The sequence below is a fragment of the Geospiza fortis genome, unplaced genomic scaffold (assembly GCF_000277835.1).
Source record: "Geospiza fortis unplaced genomic scaffold, GeoFor_1.0 scaffold20, whole genome shotgun sequence".
Taxonomy (NCBI): Eukaryota; Metazoa; Chordata; class Aves; order Passeriformes; family Thraupidae; genus Geospiza; species Geospiza fortis.
The window spans coordinates 2594262-2611064 of record NW_005054374.1 but is presented as its reverse complement, the minus strand read 5'-3'; the positions used below and the strand labels follow the sequence as shown (position 1 = coordinate 2611064).

General features: G+C 47.0%; 1 protein-coding gene across 1 annotated transcript in view; it reads left to right on the top strand.

Annotated features, from left to right (window-relative positions):
- The window catches only part of BCOR (BCL6 corepressor), a 51418-nt gene extending 37169 nt beyond the window's left edge, over positions 1 to 14249 (top strand). Inside the window, 5 exon segments of the mRNA XM_031060179.1 lie at positions 3306 to 3472; positions 10250 to 10395; positions 11498 to 11575; positions 11787 to 11937; positions 13120 to 14249. Coding sequence (XP_030916039.1) covers positions 3306 to 3472; positions 10250 to 10395; positions 11498 to 11575; positions 11787 to 11937; positions 13120 to 13414 — 837 coding nt within the window. The 3' untranslated portion in view covers positions 13415 to 14249.
- The last annotated feature ends 2554 nt before the right edge of the window (positions 14250 to 16803 follow it).

Genomic DNA, 16803 nt, shown 5'->3' with positions numbered 1-16803 from the left:
ATGTTACCAACTCATCCCAATGTATGGCCGCTCCAGAATCCCTTCTGTTTTCCCCATTTGAAACAAATGACTTGAGATAATGGTAGTCTTAAAACTGTAATTTACTTTTTGTGAAGAGGGAATTACAGGGAGCGCAGAGTCTTTTTGGGAAAAAAATGACAAAAGGCTTGTGTAATGAATTTGATGTGAGAGGAAACACTGGCTGTCTTTCTGCCTCGTTGCTTTTTGGTGTGTGTCTGCATTTGCTGGTTTTGGCTGGGGTAGGGTTAATTTTCTTCTCAGTATTTGGTATGGGGCAGTGTTTTGGATTTGTGCTGAGCAAAATGATGATAATATAGGGATGTTTTTATTACTGCTGAGCAGGGTTTACACAGAGCCAAGGCCTTTTCTGCTTTTCCTGCTGCCACACTGGTGAGGAGACTGGTGTGCATGGGAGGCTGGGAGGAGACACAGCCAGGACAGGTGACCCAAACTGAGCACAGGGATATTCCAGACCCTGGGACATCATGGATCAGAGTGTGAAGTTGGAGGAGGAGGTGGGGGGACATTTGGAGTGATGTTGTTCATCTCCCCAAGTCACTGATAAGTGGAGATGGGGCCCTGCTGTCCTGGAGATGGCTGAACACCTGCCCAACCACGGGAAGCAGTGAATGAATTCCTTGTTTTGCTTTGCTTGCATGCATGGCTTTTGCTTTCCCTATGAAACTGTCTTTATCCCAGTCCATGAGTTTTCCACCTTTGACCCTTGTGCTTCTCTGATTCTCACCCTGGTCCTGCTGCTGGGGGAGTGAGTGAGTGAGTGAGTGAGTGAGTGAGTGAGTGAGTGAGTGAGTGAGTGAGTGAGTGAGTGAGTGAGGCTGCTGGCTGGGCTGAAACCACGACAGTGGGCTTGGGAAGTTCCCTGTCAGTTTGTTATTAAATCCTTCCTGGGAAGGCAGAGAAACTAGCAAAGTGTGTGGTGTGTGAGAGGGCATTTAAACAGAGGGGAAGGCAGGGCTTATGCAGTGTCACTGCCACAGGAGCAGGAGCTGCAGAGCCCCATCCTGCCCCTGCACAGCTCCTGCAGATCTCCTGCATCCTGCTCAGGAATGGACACCACTGCAGGGGTTTGGTGTGGTGCTGGGGGAAGTGTTAAAGCTCAGCATATAATGCCTGACCCAAGGGCTGTGTTTTAAGGCTGGGTTGGGGGCAGTAGTGCTTCTTGGGGCCTGGGGGATGCTGAGCTCTTCCCCTGGAGAAGGAGTACATAAGAAGGGCAGCTCATTGCATACGAGGATGGGCCATGCATATATATATGCATACTTTGACGTGGCTGTTTGCAGTTTGGCTAAGAAACTGCAAGAAGCAGAGGTGGAGGTGTCTGGTTATGTTCTAGTTTGACTCTTTGGATTAACTGTGAGTGATTTTCAGAATGCTGATTTAAATAGAGCACCTGAACAGACATTAAGTTGCCCTGTGGCACTCTCACAGACTTCCCCAAACCTTAGCAAGAAATGCTTGTGAAACCAAAAGTGTGTTTGTGGCACCACATGTTCCTGTATTTGGCATTGGTGGCCAATTTTTTTGTGAATTGAATAAATAATGTTAAAAAAAAGTTAATGAGGCATTTAATTAATTAACAATGTAGAGTTTTATGGTCTTTACGGTTACATTTTGTGGTTAATGACATTCTTCTTATAGCCTCTGAACACAGAATTGCCTGACAAAATTAGCTTTTTTGTCCAGTAGTAGGTATTCCACCCTAGGACGAGTCTTTCATTTTTACAAAAATAGATGAAACATCTTTTATTTTGAGTTGCAAAGTCTATTTTAAATGGTAACTGCATGCTAAAAGTGGCACTGAATACAGCAGCTGCTTCTGCTACCTATATCCATCTGCTAATTTGCCTGGCAGGGTGGTCTGCTTTGAAGGAAAATTCATACCTCCAGAGTACAATTTTGCACAGCCCTTTCTTATGGGCTTGAGCATGTGCAGGGTAAAGAGGATCTGTTCTGGAGTGATTTTTGGCGCTTGGGCTGATTAGCAGGAGCGTTCAGAGCCCCTGTTTGGTGAGAGGTGGGACTGTGGGGGTCCTGTGGGTGCACTGGGGTGGGTGGGTGGGTGGGTGCATCCCCCGTGGCATTGGAGGGGATGCTCTGGAGCCTGGGAAAGGCAGTTCATTAGCTCTCAGCTCTAGCCTGGCTGGAGGGCCTGCTAAAAGAGCAGCTTCATGCTGTATCCTGGATACCAGCTCTCGAGTCAGGTGTACCCAGAGCACAGATTATTGCGGGCTTTCTGGTTTATTTTGAAACGGGAGGAATAAATGCGCTGCGCCCGACGTCGTTTTATTCTCCTGCTTTGGCTAAACAAGCACTCGCCCCCTCCGTGCCGTTTCTGGCTTTGCATGGATGTCACTCAAATGTAAAATTAATGGTTTACCACTAATCTGGGAACGTGGGGGCTATTTTATGCATTGAACATCTCTTAGAAATGTGTTTTGTTTTGTTTTGCCTTCTTTTGCATCCGGCACGAGTCGAGGAAGACTCGCACCATCCCAAATTTTCGGTTGAGTGATGGAGCAGTCATTGTTCCAAGGCTGCAGGGCAGTGCAGAGCCGAGCCTGGCCCAGGCTCTGGAGCGTGTGGATTTGACTGCAAGATGAATTGTGTTAAATTCACACGGCTTCCTGCGGCGCCGGGCTCCTTATTGGAACCCGGCGCCTGCCTTTACTTCTGCATGCAGAAAACCGGGGTGGGTGAAAATGGGATTTCCCCAGTCTCGATAGAGCCAGGCTGGTTTTTGTTTGCTGATAGCAAACCATCCTTTGTGTGTCTTAAATGTGTTTTGTTTCGGGTCATGCACTTTTTCTTTTAAAATCAAACTGACGTTGGCTGTGCTGCTGTTGCACTTGCAGAATTTTCTGTTAAGAAAATGCAGATGTAAGAGTAACAACCTTCCCACTAGATTTACATGTAGAAGTTCTCAGAAGTGGAACACTATGAGTTTTGTCTGTGAAATTTTTGTGTTCTCCCTCTGTGACAGTTCCTGATGTTGGGGGTTACAGGGTCCTGCAAGGCATGGAGCTCTCAGTGTCACTTTGCCCAAATTAGTCTGCTCAGGGAAGTCTCTGCTGTGTCTCCTGAACAGACAGGACTGTCAACAGCTCCCCCTTTCATTTTCCTTTTGACTGACCCATCTCATAGAGGGTAACTTAGCAAATCATAGGGGTTTTGTCTTTACCCTCTTTTCCTTCAAGCAGAGAAATCCGCGCGCTTACCCAGCAAGAAATAACTCAGTGTTCGTCCGTTTTCCTTGCTGTTTGCAGGAAGTGGTTCTGTATTGTTTGGAAAGCAAGGCGTGTGACGTGAACCACCGTGACAACGCGGGTTACTGTGCCCTGCACGAGGCCTGTGCCCGGGGCTGGCTGAGCATCGTGCGGCACCTCCTCGAGTACGGCGCGGACGTCAACTGCAGCGCCCAGGATGGAACCAGGTGAGCAGCACCCCCTCGTCTCTCTGTGCCTCCCTTCCCTCTGAGCCTCTCCTTTATGCTCCCCTTGTGCTGCCTCCCCACCCAGGCAGGTCACGCAGCCTTGCTGCTGGTCCTTGGGCAGGGCCGTGCGGGGCTCTGTGGCCTCCTGTGCTCTCTGGTTCATAAAGCGGCGGGGACACGCTTCTGTTGCGGCTCCAGTTCGGGGTAATTTCTTTTCGATTCTGGGAATTTTAATAAGTTGTGCTTTGGTTGGTTGTTGTTAGTCGGTGGAATTGCCAGCTGCAGGGCAGGAAGGAGTGATACTTGAGCTGCAGCCCTGCTCATGTGCCCTGCAGGTCCTTTGAGCTGTGCCAAAAGAGTGGAGTTAGCCTTGTTAGCAGGGTTACTTTGGAGAGCACTTCAGGCTTTTGTGGCCATCGGGTGTGCGAGTCCTGTATGTGCTGTATAAAAATGTTGTTTGCTGAACTGTTAAACTATCTGCTCATTTGATATTTTGGATTTACGGTTTCTTTTTTTTTTTTCTTCTTTTTTTTAATCCCGAATTAGCCTTTTTTTAGTTTCCTTCACAGAATAGTAGGGGTGCTTAGTTCCTGTGCTGGCAGAATAGATAGTGAGCTTTTCTTTTTAGCTTTGTGGAGAAAAAAAATGCTGCTCTGGACCTTTTTTTAAGCTTCTTGTGTATCTCCTAAAGCACCTCTTTGACCACCTCTGTGAGGCTGACCTTGGGGTAACTTGTCCTGAGCGTATGCAGAGCTGTTATTCAGTCTGTGCATTTTGGGGACAGGTCTTTGTATTCTGCGAATCTCCTGCAGCTTGTTATCTTAAATGGTTTATCGCCTTCCCTATCACCATCCAAATAGCCAGGGAGGTAAAATTAGCGTAACTAAGAGCCTGCTTCTTTTGTTTTTAAGCTCTTTATTTATTAACTTGGGAAGGGAGGAGTCAGGAAAACAAAAAGAGGTCTGGTTAGGATGGTCCATTAAAAGTTCATGATGGTCCATTGTTCCCGGCCCATCACCAGCCCATCACAGCCCAAAGGAAAGCTTTTTGGAGAAACATTAAAACCCCGACTGGATTGTCAGATTCCTCCTCTGTCGCCCACGTCTTTGTAAAGAGTTCTGAGCTCTCCAGGCTGACAAACAGCCTCGCATTTTCTGCTGCCTTTAGCTTTAATATGTGACCTGTGCAACAGCGGTGAGTTACCTCAAAAAGAACCCTAAATTATTTTTGTCTCACTCGCTGGAATAACCTATATAGAAAATTATCCCTGGGAAGCGTCTGAGCAGTCTTAATCACCCGCCAGTTCCGAGCCCACCTTTGATTTCTAGTCACAGATGGAGCTGATTTTCAAGAAAGAAACTTGGCCAGTGTACCCTGAAAAGTTGTTCTTGGGAAAATGGATTTTAGAAATGAACATAATGACGATCTGATCATAGATGGTAATGTCAGAACTCAGCGTGCTGTTGCCTCTCTTTTCTGAGGGCAAGACTTACTTTTCATTTGGAAAGCTGCCCAGTAGACAGCAAGAATCCAGAACACAGCTAATACACAGAGGAAAGATGGTCTGAGTTGGGCAGGACAGAGAGCAGAAGTTTGTGTAAGGAACTTTGGATTTGTGTAATGCACTGCCTTTTGGCAGGGTCATACTTCTCTGTCTCTGTGGAGTAAGTTAGGACGTTCGTAAGACAAGTCCCATTTCTCTCTTGAAGGTTTTTCTCCTTTAACTTTTAGGAAGAAAGATGTGTCAGTCTTCCTCTGGTGTGTTGCTTTTAAAATTAAAATCCAGAACATGTTCAACCCTTAGAAATAACAACAAAACCCCCTCCAAAACAAACCCAAAAAGCGCACCATCTGAGACTTGTCCTTCTCCCCTGCTTTTTTAACGACTCTGAATTGGCTTTTTATTTTCCCCTCTGCCACCTCACTTATCCAGAGGTACTTTTGGTGGTGCTGTGGATGCTCTCAAGCCTGCAGCCGGTGGCAGTGGATGTGTGTGGTACTGTTCAGTCTGTTTTAATGCAAAGCAGCACGGAGGAGTGATGTAACTGCAATGGATGGATGCAGCTGCGTGTGCTGTGCGAGCACAGCTGTGCTGGGGAGGCAGCCTGGGGGGTCACCTGGAACCCTGGGCTCTGCTCCTTGCTGCCTCTACCATCGGCTTTTTGGAGGACATTCTGAAAAGTTGTGGCTGGTGAGGGTATGGCTTTGGTCTGTGCAGGGTGTCGGTGTGAACGTGAAGGATGCAGGAAAGTTCTGCGAATGTGAAGGATGCAGGAAAGTTCTGTGAAGTCTGTGCCTCTCTCAAATGCTGCGGGTGCTCTGATCATGGTGCTGGCTCTGTGTGTGTGTTTTGGGATGAGGCAGGCGTCCAGCCTCTGCTTCCTGGTGGTATCAGACATCTCGGTGAAGCCAGAAACAAACAAAATGCCAGTCTGGTGTAGGGGCAGCGAGGAGATAATGTCTGGGAATGGTGCAGTCCTCTTCATTCACCCCAGCTCGGCACAGGATGTCCCTCTCTGCCCTATTCACAGCACATCTGGCCGGGCTAAATGTGGTAGGTCTTGGATGTTTTTCCCCTTAAACTCTATGCTGATGGACCACATGCAGTGCCTGCAGACCCTGAATACACAAGCACTCTGCTGCTCAATTAGTGCCTAATCAAAGATTATTGTAGAATCCGGAGATCTTTAAGACCTGTCTCCGAGGTGCTGCAGTCACTAAGGGCTCTTAATCGTCTTACCTATAAATAATAATAGACCGTGCTTAAGAGGTGAGAGCTTCCCTTCCCCGACAGGACCCGGGTAAGTGCAGTAGCTCCGCTAGGGGTGTTGGGACTGACATTAGCAAGGCTGTTTGCCGCCTGTATTTGGCCTTATCTCGCCGTTCTCCTCCTCTTACCCCTCTGCAGCATGCCCTAGCTGAACCCTTGCCATTACGGCAACAAAGCCACGTGCCAAAAATACAGACATCCCCTGCCTGTTAGCGAGGGCTCCGCGTTGCTTCGGAGTTCTCTGGCGAGATCCTCTCTCTGCAGCCAGTTTCGCTGTATCCTTCCCGCTGGCAGCTGATGAGCTCAGCCTATTTTTATTTTTTTTCCCTGCGAGGACCATGCCAAGATGGCTCTCTTCCTGTGTCCTTTCAGCTGGTCTTGGCACAGCCATACCTTCCAGCAGCTAATTGCGTTCAAGGAGAGGCAGCCCAGCCTGCCCTCCTGCCACTCCTGCCCTGCCCCTTCCGTGGGGCAGCCTTGCCTTGCGTAACAGAGCGGCTGGGAATGCAAACAGAACGCCAAAATATGGCACCGCTCCCTCTCACTGCAGTGGGGAGAGCTCTGGTGGTGCCTGAGAGGCTGAGAGCAAACCCTGACTGGTCTAAATAGTTTATAATTTTGGTGGTGGAATGATAAACCCTCCAGTGAATTGTTTTCCTAACTCTAGTGGAAGTAAAAATAGTAGGAAGGATTCGGCGGTACACAAGAGAGGGTTTGAGATGTGTGTCTTTTGTAGGATATTGCAGCTCTCGAATGTCCTCAGCTCCTTCTGGGGCCTTTTGAAGGGTTTGTTTTAGAAACGAGCTGTGCTACGTTAACTGTACCATTAGGGATAGAGAGTGTTTATTTCCACGATGCTCAGGGTGGAAGAGATTGTATGGCAGAGCAGCCCAGGAGAGGACTCCCAGGGATCTTCTTTTATTTTCACATCTGAAAAAGTTGCCTATTCCAGTAGTTGCTTTTGCATCCTACAAAGAGGATGGTTAAACTCTGCCAAGACTGAAGAATACTCCCTCCTCTGCTGGCTCTGCTGGGAGAAGCAAACAAATAGCTGTGCCTTTGCATGGTCTCGCTCGTCAGCTTGCCAAGAAGCTGTTCTAGCCAGTGAAAGAGTCTGTCGGTGCTCTGTTTTGGCCTTTTCTCCCTTAACTTATCTATGGGGAATCTCCTTCCCCGCCCACCCCCCCTCCATCCCTGCCAGTGTTTTCTTTGCTTCCTTCTATTTATTGTTCTTCCTCCTTCCGCGCTGCCTTACTACGCCTTTCCTTCCCCGTGCCTCTATAAATTCCCTCTCATGCCCAGGCAGCCTCCCTGTGTACTCTGGGATGACGAATCTGGTTCTGCCTGCCCCTCTGTCTGCAGCCCCACGTTGGGCTTGGTGACCTGCAAGGAGGCAGAAGGAGGCTCCATCACAGGGTTACAGCCCATGTGCTGCAGTTTTGCCTTCCTGGGGAATGCCCAGGCACCCTTTAATAAACTCGTCTGAGTGTCGTTAAATCAATTGGAACACTGGGCGGTGATTTAGATGCTGTTTTTAATAAGTTAAGGGATCATCTTGAATTCATTACTGCTTCAAAAGCCACTTAGGTAAGTCAGTTTAAAAGAAAACCCCAAACGCAAACAAGAAAACCCGCAAACCAATAATCCCACAACACTCCTCAACCCCGTCCCCAAAACCAGAAAATCGTAATTCTGAAATAAAATTTAAAATGAGTTCAGAATTAAAGACTCGAGCGAAGCGAGGGAGTGGGGGAGAAAGAGCGTTGCCAGCACTTGGCAGCAGCCTCTGATCTGCTCCTGGTGCCTGGTGCCAGACTTTCAGCCAGGGATGCTTCATGCCCAGGGGGGGACAGGAGGGTTTGCAGCAGGGCTGACCTTTCCTGCTGTAGATGCTCAGAGTGCCGTGACCCAGCAGCTCAGGCCTCAGATGCTCGCTGACAGCAAGAAACACTCGATACTTCTGCAGCCCCCGTGTCGGCACCTCTGTTATTTGTTGCCTCCTGCTTGGTGTCACCTGGGATGTGACTCTGTGATGTAGCACTGACCAGATCCTGGATGTGATGCTTCCCTGTGGGGAAGCGCTGAGTCAGTAGGTGGAGGTGGGAGGGTGAGACTTGCAGGGGAATCCTGGGAATGTCGGCTCCTCCAACACTGTCTGTCTCAAAGGCAGCAGTGTCAGTGTTATTTTAGAGGCATTCCCTCGGAAACTGATAAAGGATATCCTGATGCTTTGCAGTGATCCTCATGGACCTCTCTGGTCTCAAAATGTGAAGGTGGCTTTCCAAAGAGCGGGGTGTTGGGCTTTGAAGGTATCCACGTTGTGCTCTCTGCTGCCAAGGCTCTGAGGATTGCCGCAAGCTGGGCTGAGGACTGTGCTCAGCAGCTCGAGGACCACCTGCTTCTTCACTCTGTTGGTGGCATGGGGTGTATGGGAGGCAGGCAGCATGGGATAAGCCCTCTTTCCATAGGGAACAAACCACCAAGTCCCCAGGCGCACCTCCTCAAGTCAGTATATTGTGCGTGTGTCAAAACTGATACGACATGCAGCTTTCCAGCAAGATGGATGCAAGCAAGAACCCTTCATGTATAGCAGATGTTAGTCACCCTAAATCACTATGGAAAGTACTTGGAGTAAATACATCTGCAACATCTTTTTGAGACTTACCAGAGTCACCCTCCTCCCTCTCCCACCAGCAGTGCCGTTTGGTAGATGGGAAGACAGTGGTGTGCCATCCTCTTCTGACTGATCTGATCCCCCCTTCCTCTGTCCTGAGCTTTCGTGTGTGCCAGGTCATGCCAAAGCAGTGGTGACCTTGAGGGGACATTGCCCTGAGAGGCAGGAGTGGTGGGATGTGACCTCCTGGCAGGAGGGAGTTGAGCCCTGGTTGTCAGCCGAGTGCTGCTTGGCAGATCCGGAGAGGGAGCAGAGAGGTTCACTTGGCAGTGCTTCCAAGTGACTTCCCCTGGTAACATCACTGTGAAAGCTTTCCAGGAAGGCAGTGTGTGATCCTGGTGAAAGTCCTTCCTTGCCTTTTCATACAAGCTCCCTTGACAGCCTTGTTGGGGGCAGCAGTGTTGACAGTGCAAAGGAGGAATGTTGTGCTGAGTTGGGCTGCCATGATCGCTGCCCATGCATTGGGCTCTGCTTTTAGTTCCCTGCTCTTGCTGTCTAAGGAAAAGATGGGATTTTAGCACATCTTCATTAGTCTGAAGGGTAATATGTTCTACTTCCAGACAACTCCCCGTTATGTATAATCAATTTTAAAGGCAGAAGTTAATGCGATTTATAATTAGCGATAAGGAATTCTAAACCTGGAATTGCAGGCCTGTGTATTAATGAATAATCCTTCTGAAGGCTCACAAAATCTATGTCGAGCTTGTATGGATTGCTCACGCCGCATGAAATGCTTTAATTTCTGGGTGGACTACAACTTAAAATAACATGTTTTTCTATTCTCTGATTAGAAGGGTTGAATTGTGCTGCAGATGTATTTACAAGTACTGTTTAAAGAGGATGTTCTGCACGGAAGTTTAATTCCTAGCAAATTTTCATAACTTATTTCTGTGTACATAATTTAGGAGCTTCGGGTAACTGATTTCCCTGCTTGCCCAGAGGCAGGCTGAATGAGCCTTGCTCCACAACACGCTGTTATGTGGCAGAGATTTGGAACGCTAGAGTGACTTGCAGCAAAATGATGTTTGTGAGGCTTCACACAAACTCCTGCTTTCTGTTACAGCAGTGTAATTATTTTACTGTCCCTCGAAAATGTGTGCAGCAAGGAGTAGACGTAACAGAAATATGTGCCCTGAGCAGTCTGACTGAAGACAAGAGGGGAGGGGGATGATGTGCAAGTAAAACCGCCAGCAAGATGATTGGCAGCTGTATTAATAGTGTTACTTTCTATAAATAGCTTTGATCTACAGTCAGAAGTTTCTTGTCAAAAATATTTGCATAAAACTGTTGAGTCAAGATGTAACTCTGTGGTTTTTATTTTATTGCACACCAGACCAATCCACGACGCGGTGGAAAACGACCACTTGGAAATTGTCCGCCTGTTGCTGTCCTATGGTGCTGATCCAACACTTGCAACCTACTCTGGGAGGACCATCGTGAAAATGACCCACAGTGAGCTCATGGAGACCTTCCTCACAGGTCTGTGCCCACCCTGCTTGGGGCTTTCTGGTCCTTGGGGCTTGTTCTCTGTCCCCCAAATCCCTCCTGCCTGGCAGGGGTGGCTTCATGCCAAGGGGATGTGGGCTGGGCTGAGCTCCCTCCCTTGCCTGCAAAAACCCAGAGGTTGCAGGTGGGAAGCATAGCCATGCTTGGGGGCTCCTTCTGATTGAAACTCTTAATAAGTCATAGGGATTATTGCACTGTCAGATTTGATAGGTGGGTAGGAGGTCAGCGGGCTGTTTTGGTGCCTTCAGTTTTCTGCTTGAAATGAAAATAAGAAACTTGGCAATTCACATAGCTGTTTGTTATACTTGCGTTTTCCCATGGTCTTAGACTATTTTTGGTTTTGCCAGTTCTGCCTTGTTTTATACCTGAAATACTGTAAAAATACATTAAAGGCTTTAAACATATCCATGTTATAACATGGCTTTAGGGTTCTTTTTCCTCTTAGTTTTGGATGAAGACACTTGCATTCCCTAATAACTTACCTCTGGGCATGTTTGCAGTGCTCATAGTCCATGAGTTTAAGTACTCATCTGTTTACCTCTTTAATTGGTGCAGTACAGAAGGCACACAAGTGTTTCAGGACTCCAGTAAAGTCCAGTATCTTTGGCTTCCTAGCATCCTGAATCCCAGTATCTTTTCAGCAATTCAGCTTGTAAATCTCCCAGATTATATCTGTAGAAAAGAACTACATCTTCTGAACATACCTGTGTAGAAAAACCTTTTTCATCTGTTTATTTGGGGCCACAGTTTCACCCTCAAGTTGGTGTCCAGAATAATTGTGAAGGCCAATAAATGTGGCACACCCTATCTCCACAAAAATAAGATACTGCCCTCAGTATCTGAAGCTTAATGTTGGGTGTGTCCCTGTTAGACCTTAGGTGATTATTTGATGTGGTGGGTCATTATTTGATGTGGGGGCATGGTGTTTATATGCTGTTGTTTGCAGCATGTGTGCCAGGGGTATGGTGTGGGATTATTTGATGGAAGGTGCTGAGGCTCTGTGACGTGCAGTCTCCTGACTTGCCAGCTTTTTGTTCTCATCAGTATGTTTTTGTTGTTGTTTTTTCCTCTCCAGAGTATTTAACTGACCTGCAAGGTCGAAGTGTGGATGACCCTGGTTTGTACTGGGATTTCTATGGCAGCTCTGTGTGCGGTGAGCAAATGTTGCCCTTTATTTCTTTCTATGCAGAGACTTTAAAAACACGGGGCACGTGGGGGTGGGGGCTGTTTTGTTCTTGTGGTGGAGGAAGCTGGGAAGGAAGCAAACTGATTTTGTTTACAGATCACGTTATTGGGGGGAAAAAAGCAAGACCTGCAACAGTCTTTTCATTGCTGACTTAGCACCTTTATTCAATTTTATTTAGATCCAAAAGATGAATCTGGATTTGATGTCTTGGCAAATCCTCCTGGCCCAGGTGATGAAGATGAAGATGGCTTCAGTGATGTGTTTGAATTTGAATTTTTGGATGAGCCTCCCTTACCGTGTTACAACATCCAAGTGTGTCTCTCTCAGGGGTAAGAACAAATTCAGATTTTGGGGTAAAAACAGCTGGGATGATCTGCTTGGGCTGGTGGCAGTTTGTCTCGGTGGGGAAAAGTGTTTGTGTTTATGTAACATAAATGAGAGATCAATACTGTAACTGCTGGTGGTTTTTAGGAAATAAACTAAGAGGAGGTGAAAGAGGAAAAGGCTGGTTTGTCAGGGCTGAGTTTTTACTGCCATATTCCAGAGCAGGACAAGTGATGTTTGAGCACAAAGTCCTTTCCTCATCCCAGACAGGCATCTTGTTTATAACTTCCCAAAATAGAAGTGCTTCTAGCACTTAAATTTGGGTATGATGTTTGTACAGTGTTAATTTTATTCCATGGGTTTTTCTGTTCTGGGGCTGAGTGGACATGCCTTTGTGCATGACAAAATTACACCATTACTGCTTTTCTAGACTTTGTAGCAAAACTGGTTTAGAGCTCTGAATTGGAATCTTAGGGATACAAACAAATGAGTATCTTAGGGAAGATCCTATGATACTTACTAATAAGCAAAGACCTGGAAAGTTGTATTATCTATTATATGCAAGATATAAATTAGATTTGTTAGTGGCTGTTGTTGGCCATTTGCACCAATTTTGATGACAGCTAGTTTTAAATACTGGTCATGCAGGGGTGTGGGTTTTAGTATGTTTTTGTTACATGGGTGATGGATCTAACTTAATTCCCTGAAGTGGACAAGTACAAAGACTGAATTTTAAAACCGTGTTGTTTATCTGACAAAAAACCAACTTACTGTTGACTTCTATGTAAGCCTCTCTGGAAGTCAGGGGTGCTGAATTTTGTGGTTGTAACTATAAGCCATCTCCTATTTGTGAAATGACAGTTGAGTTCAGGCAGGCTAACCTTTCGGTGTCTGAGTTGGGGTGGCTGCTGGCACACATGGGCACTGAGGAGCCCAGGTTTTATAGGTCCCAGTGCCCCTGCATCCTAGATCTTCCCTTCCCAAAGCTGCAGGCAGCAGTACTCTGAATAAACAGATACACACCTGCTCATCTGTTATTTTCGACCCCTGGGCAACAACCTTGCTTTCAGAGGGATTGTTTGTGGGTGTGGGATCGGGGAGGGTTTGTCCCACTGCGATGTGAGGAAGAGTCAGGAATCCTGAGACCTGATGTCAGTTATTGGAGCCTTTCTCCTGTGCTTCCACAGACCACGGAACTGGCTCCTGCTCTCGGACGTGGTGAAGAGGCTAAAGATGTCCTCGCGCATCTTCCGCTGCAACTTCCCCAACCTGGAGGTCGTCACCATCACAGAGGCAGAGTTTTACAAACAGACTTCCCTCAGCCAGTTGTTCTCTTGTGCTACGGACCTTGAAGCTTTTAACCCAGAGAGCAAAGAGCTCTTGGACTTGGTGGAGTTCACAAGTGAGCTCAAGACTCTGCTGGGCTCCGAGCTCCACTGGCTGCACCCGCACGAGGAGCCTCCCTTCGACATCCTCTGGTGAACCATCAGGCCCTTTAATGTACAGTGCTCTATACAGCTACTTCTGTATGTATATGTGTTCAAATGAAATTGTTTCTGTAAAGAAAGGACACTATTAAATATGAAAATATCTTTCCTTTATATAAGAGATCTGAATTCCAGTTGGATGGATTTTGGAAGAATTTTTTTTTAACTTCAATCAGTTTTTACAAAAAATTGTTATATAATGTTTCTTTAAATGCACACAGGCTTTGGGATAAGTTTGTTATTACTCTGAACACATTTTTTTTTTAAAGAACACACCCACACACATTGACTTTGTTTCATGCAAAGCACTGATTACACAGAACATACTTTTTCTAGGTGATGTGATCAAAGTCGTGTGGCTTGTTTGGGAGATAGAATTTGGTAAGGCACTTGGTGATATTATTTTCGGTTTTTTGTTTACAGAATTACCTGCTTTGGCCAGGTAAGCACTATTGAATATAATTCAATAGTTTGTAATATAAATTAAACCATATCCATACGCATCAACTAATTGTAAGAACTTTTATATCCTAATTTAAAAGCTGTGAAATTTAGTTTTCACACATCAAACCGGATTGTTTATATATGTTTAAACATTTTATGCTCTTTATTTAAAGAAGACTTTGAACTATTTTTTCTGTACCTTGTAAAATATTGAAAAACTAACATATGTTGAAGTTGCTTGAAACTGTACATAAACTAAATTTTCTGAATTGTGTGTTTATGTTTGAGATCTGTGTTTTAACTTTGTAAGTAAATCTTCTGCCTTTGTATTTATATTTTACAAAAATTTTCTTAAAGGCAATAAAACTGTTGAGAAATGAAGAGGCTAAAGTGACTCCCATTAACTCTGTGCCTGGTTGTGACATGAGCTTCATCTCATTAATGTTCATTAACGGAAGGTGGAGTTTCCAAAGTGGGGCACGGCTGGTAGACGTGCAGGCAAGCAGCTGATGAAATCTGGGGTACACTATATTGGCTTTCTGAATTCCATGTTACAAGAAAACATCAAGTTTGTGCTTTTGGTGGGACAAGGGTTTAGAAATGGTGTTCACAATACTTTCTTCACCATCTTTTTAAGAACTGTGAATAGGTTCCATCATTTCCCCTCCTTTGACATCCTTTTAATTTCAGTTGGCTGAATTCTCTTTTCCACGGAGTCTGCAGAGTGGAAGTTAATAGTATCAGGGGAAATGCTTTAGTTTTAATGTGGAGCATTAAACTTATGAGCACATTTTGGGAGGATTTAAAGGGACAAGGACCAGAATGTCGCTTCTGTGCAGCTCTGGAACTTCTATCTATGATGCTGGGCTTGGGCAGACCTTCTCTGCCTTCCCCTTGTGGAAGGAAATTCTAGCTGTGAACTCAAACTCCTGACTTGTAATTAGGGGCTGTTATTTTATGACAGCCAATTGCCACTGAGGTGTTTAAACTGCTCTGCTCTTCTGATGGGGGCCAGCATCCCACTCAAAGGGTCTTGAGCAGAGCACCTGCTCACTCTGGGAGAAGCCTCTGGGAAGGAGTTTCTGCATTGTCCTGAAGGCTGAAGGTAAGGGAGAACATTTCTGAAGGTGCCCTGGAGGGGAAGACTCAGAGCTGCTGCCTCTCGTGGTGTGCTGAGTCTTTTGCCAAACATTTGTGCTGTATGGCTTTACAGTGGGGCTGTTCCTGTGGGTTAGGTGGTTTTGTAGCTGAGCCAAGAGGCGAGAGAAGGGTCCAACAGCTGTCTGCTGCTGGATGCTGAAGTCTTATTTCTGCTCAGGACAGGGAATTTTTAGTCCTAACACGTCTGCCAACCTCCTTTCTCCAGACTTGGGGTAAGGAGGAGGAGGATGGTCTCTCCTGCACAGCTTGTATGGGCACGCTGGATTTCCTTTTCAAACAGTCTCCAGCTTTGCAGGGGAGTGAAGCACAGACACCCCTACTCTGCAGTGCCATCTGCTTGCACCCCCTGATTTTCCCAGAAAGAAGGGGGCCAGAAAATGAAAGTCAAGGCACAATACTAAAAGCAATTGTTACAGACACCTTTACCTGATCAGCTGTGTGATCCCAATGCTTGCATGGCTTGAGCTGGGTATAAATCAGTTTGGTGCCACTTCCCGGGGGGTGTGGCGCACACCTCATTTCTCCCCGAACCCCTCGGGCACACAAAAGATTGTCACAGCTTCCTCTTTTGGCCAGCTCCTCCTCAAGGAATCCCGAGCACGAGCATCTCTGCTTAGTCAGCTTTCCCTGCCTCCGCCGGGTACAGTCGGGATTTCTCCCTGCTGGCTCCTGCCTGGTGCTCAATACAGTAACAGCCTCATGCTGCTGTAATGTGTGTGTGAGCCTGCCCCAGGCGCCTGTGCTCTAAAAATAGGGCCATGGCAGGGGACACCTGATCCCAGCGCTGTGCCTTGACATAACACAACCCTTTTATACTCTGGGATGTGATTTTTTAAAGGGACATCGCTGTGTGAGGGAGCACAGAGGGTTCAGCGAAGCAGGAGCCTGGCCTGGCTGCCCCTGTGCTGGGTGCTTTGGGAGAGGTTGTCACAGGAGAGGCTGAATGCAGGTGAAATTTTGCAGGAGGCAAGCCCAGGAGAGTTACCTTGGGAGAGGAGAGGTGGCAGTGTGCCAGCAGGGCATGAAGCACTGGCCACACTGGGACTGTGTGGGTCCTGCAGGGCACAGAGCTGGGGCTGGGCGAGCTCCAGCCAGCCCACAGTGGGGGCTGTGTTCAGCACTTCAGCTTCTGATCTCACACTGTTCTCCTTTAAAGCCCTTTCCTGTGCATTGCATCCTGCTTGGGCCAAACACGCTTGCTTCACACTGCTGGCTTTGCTCCAGGTCAATAAAAAAATAAGGAAATGGAAACGCAGCCTTTGGGGATGGTAAAAGCATGCTGATCCTGTTACTTGCCTTCTGCAAGGTGAAAGCGCAGTGTTGATGCTGCTGGGGACAAAGCCAAGGTGTTTCCTTGAATTTCCCCTGCTTACCACTTGGATTTGCCCAGCTGGGAGTCTGTGCTGCCCTGTGGAAGTGTTGGACAACCAGTGGTGCAATAGGGAAAACCCTGTTTCCAGCCAGAGCAGGCAGATGAACCTGGCTTCAAAGAGGTTCCTCTGTCAAACTTTCACTTGTTGCTAGCTGGGAAATCCCAGGGAATACCCAGTTCCAGGCTGGCTGCCTGGCAGGGAGGATAAGGGGGAGCCACAGCACAGGCAGTGCTGGGAGGGCTCCCCTGAGATAAGTGATGCTGCTGAGGACCAAAATATGGAACCTCTCCTTTACTTTCCTGCCTTACCCAAGAGTTCTGCAGAGTGGGGTCAGCCCTGGGGGTTTCCTCTTTGGGTCATTTCTGCCTCCAGCCACTCTCCTCATTTCTTCTGCTTTGCTGTGGTG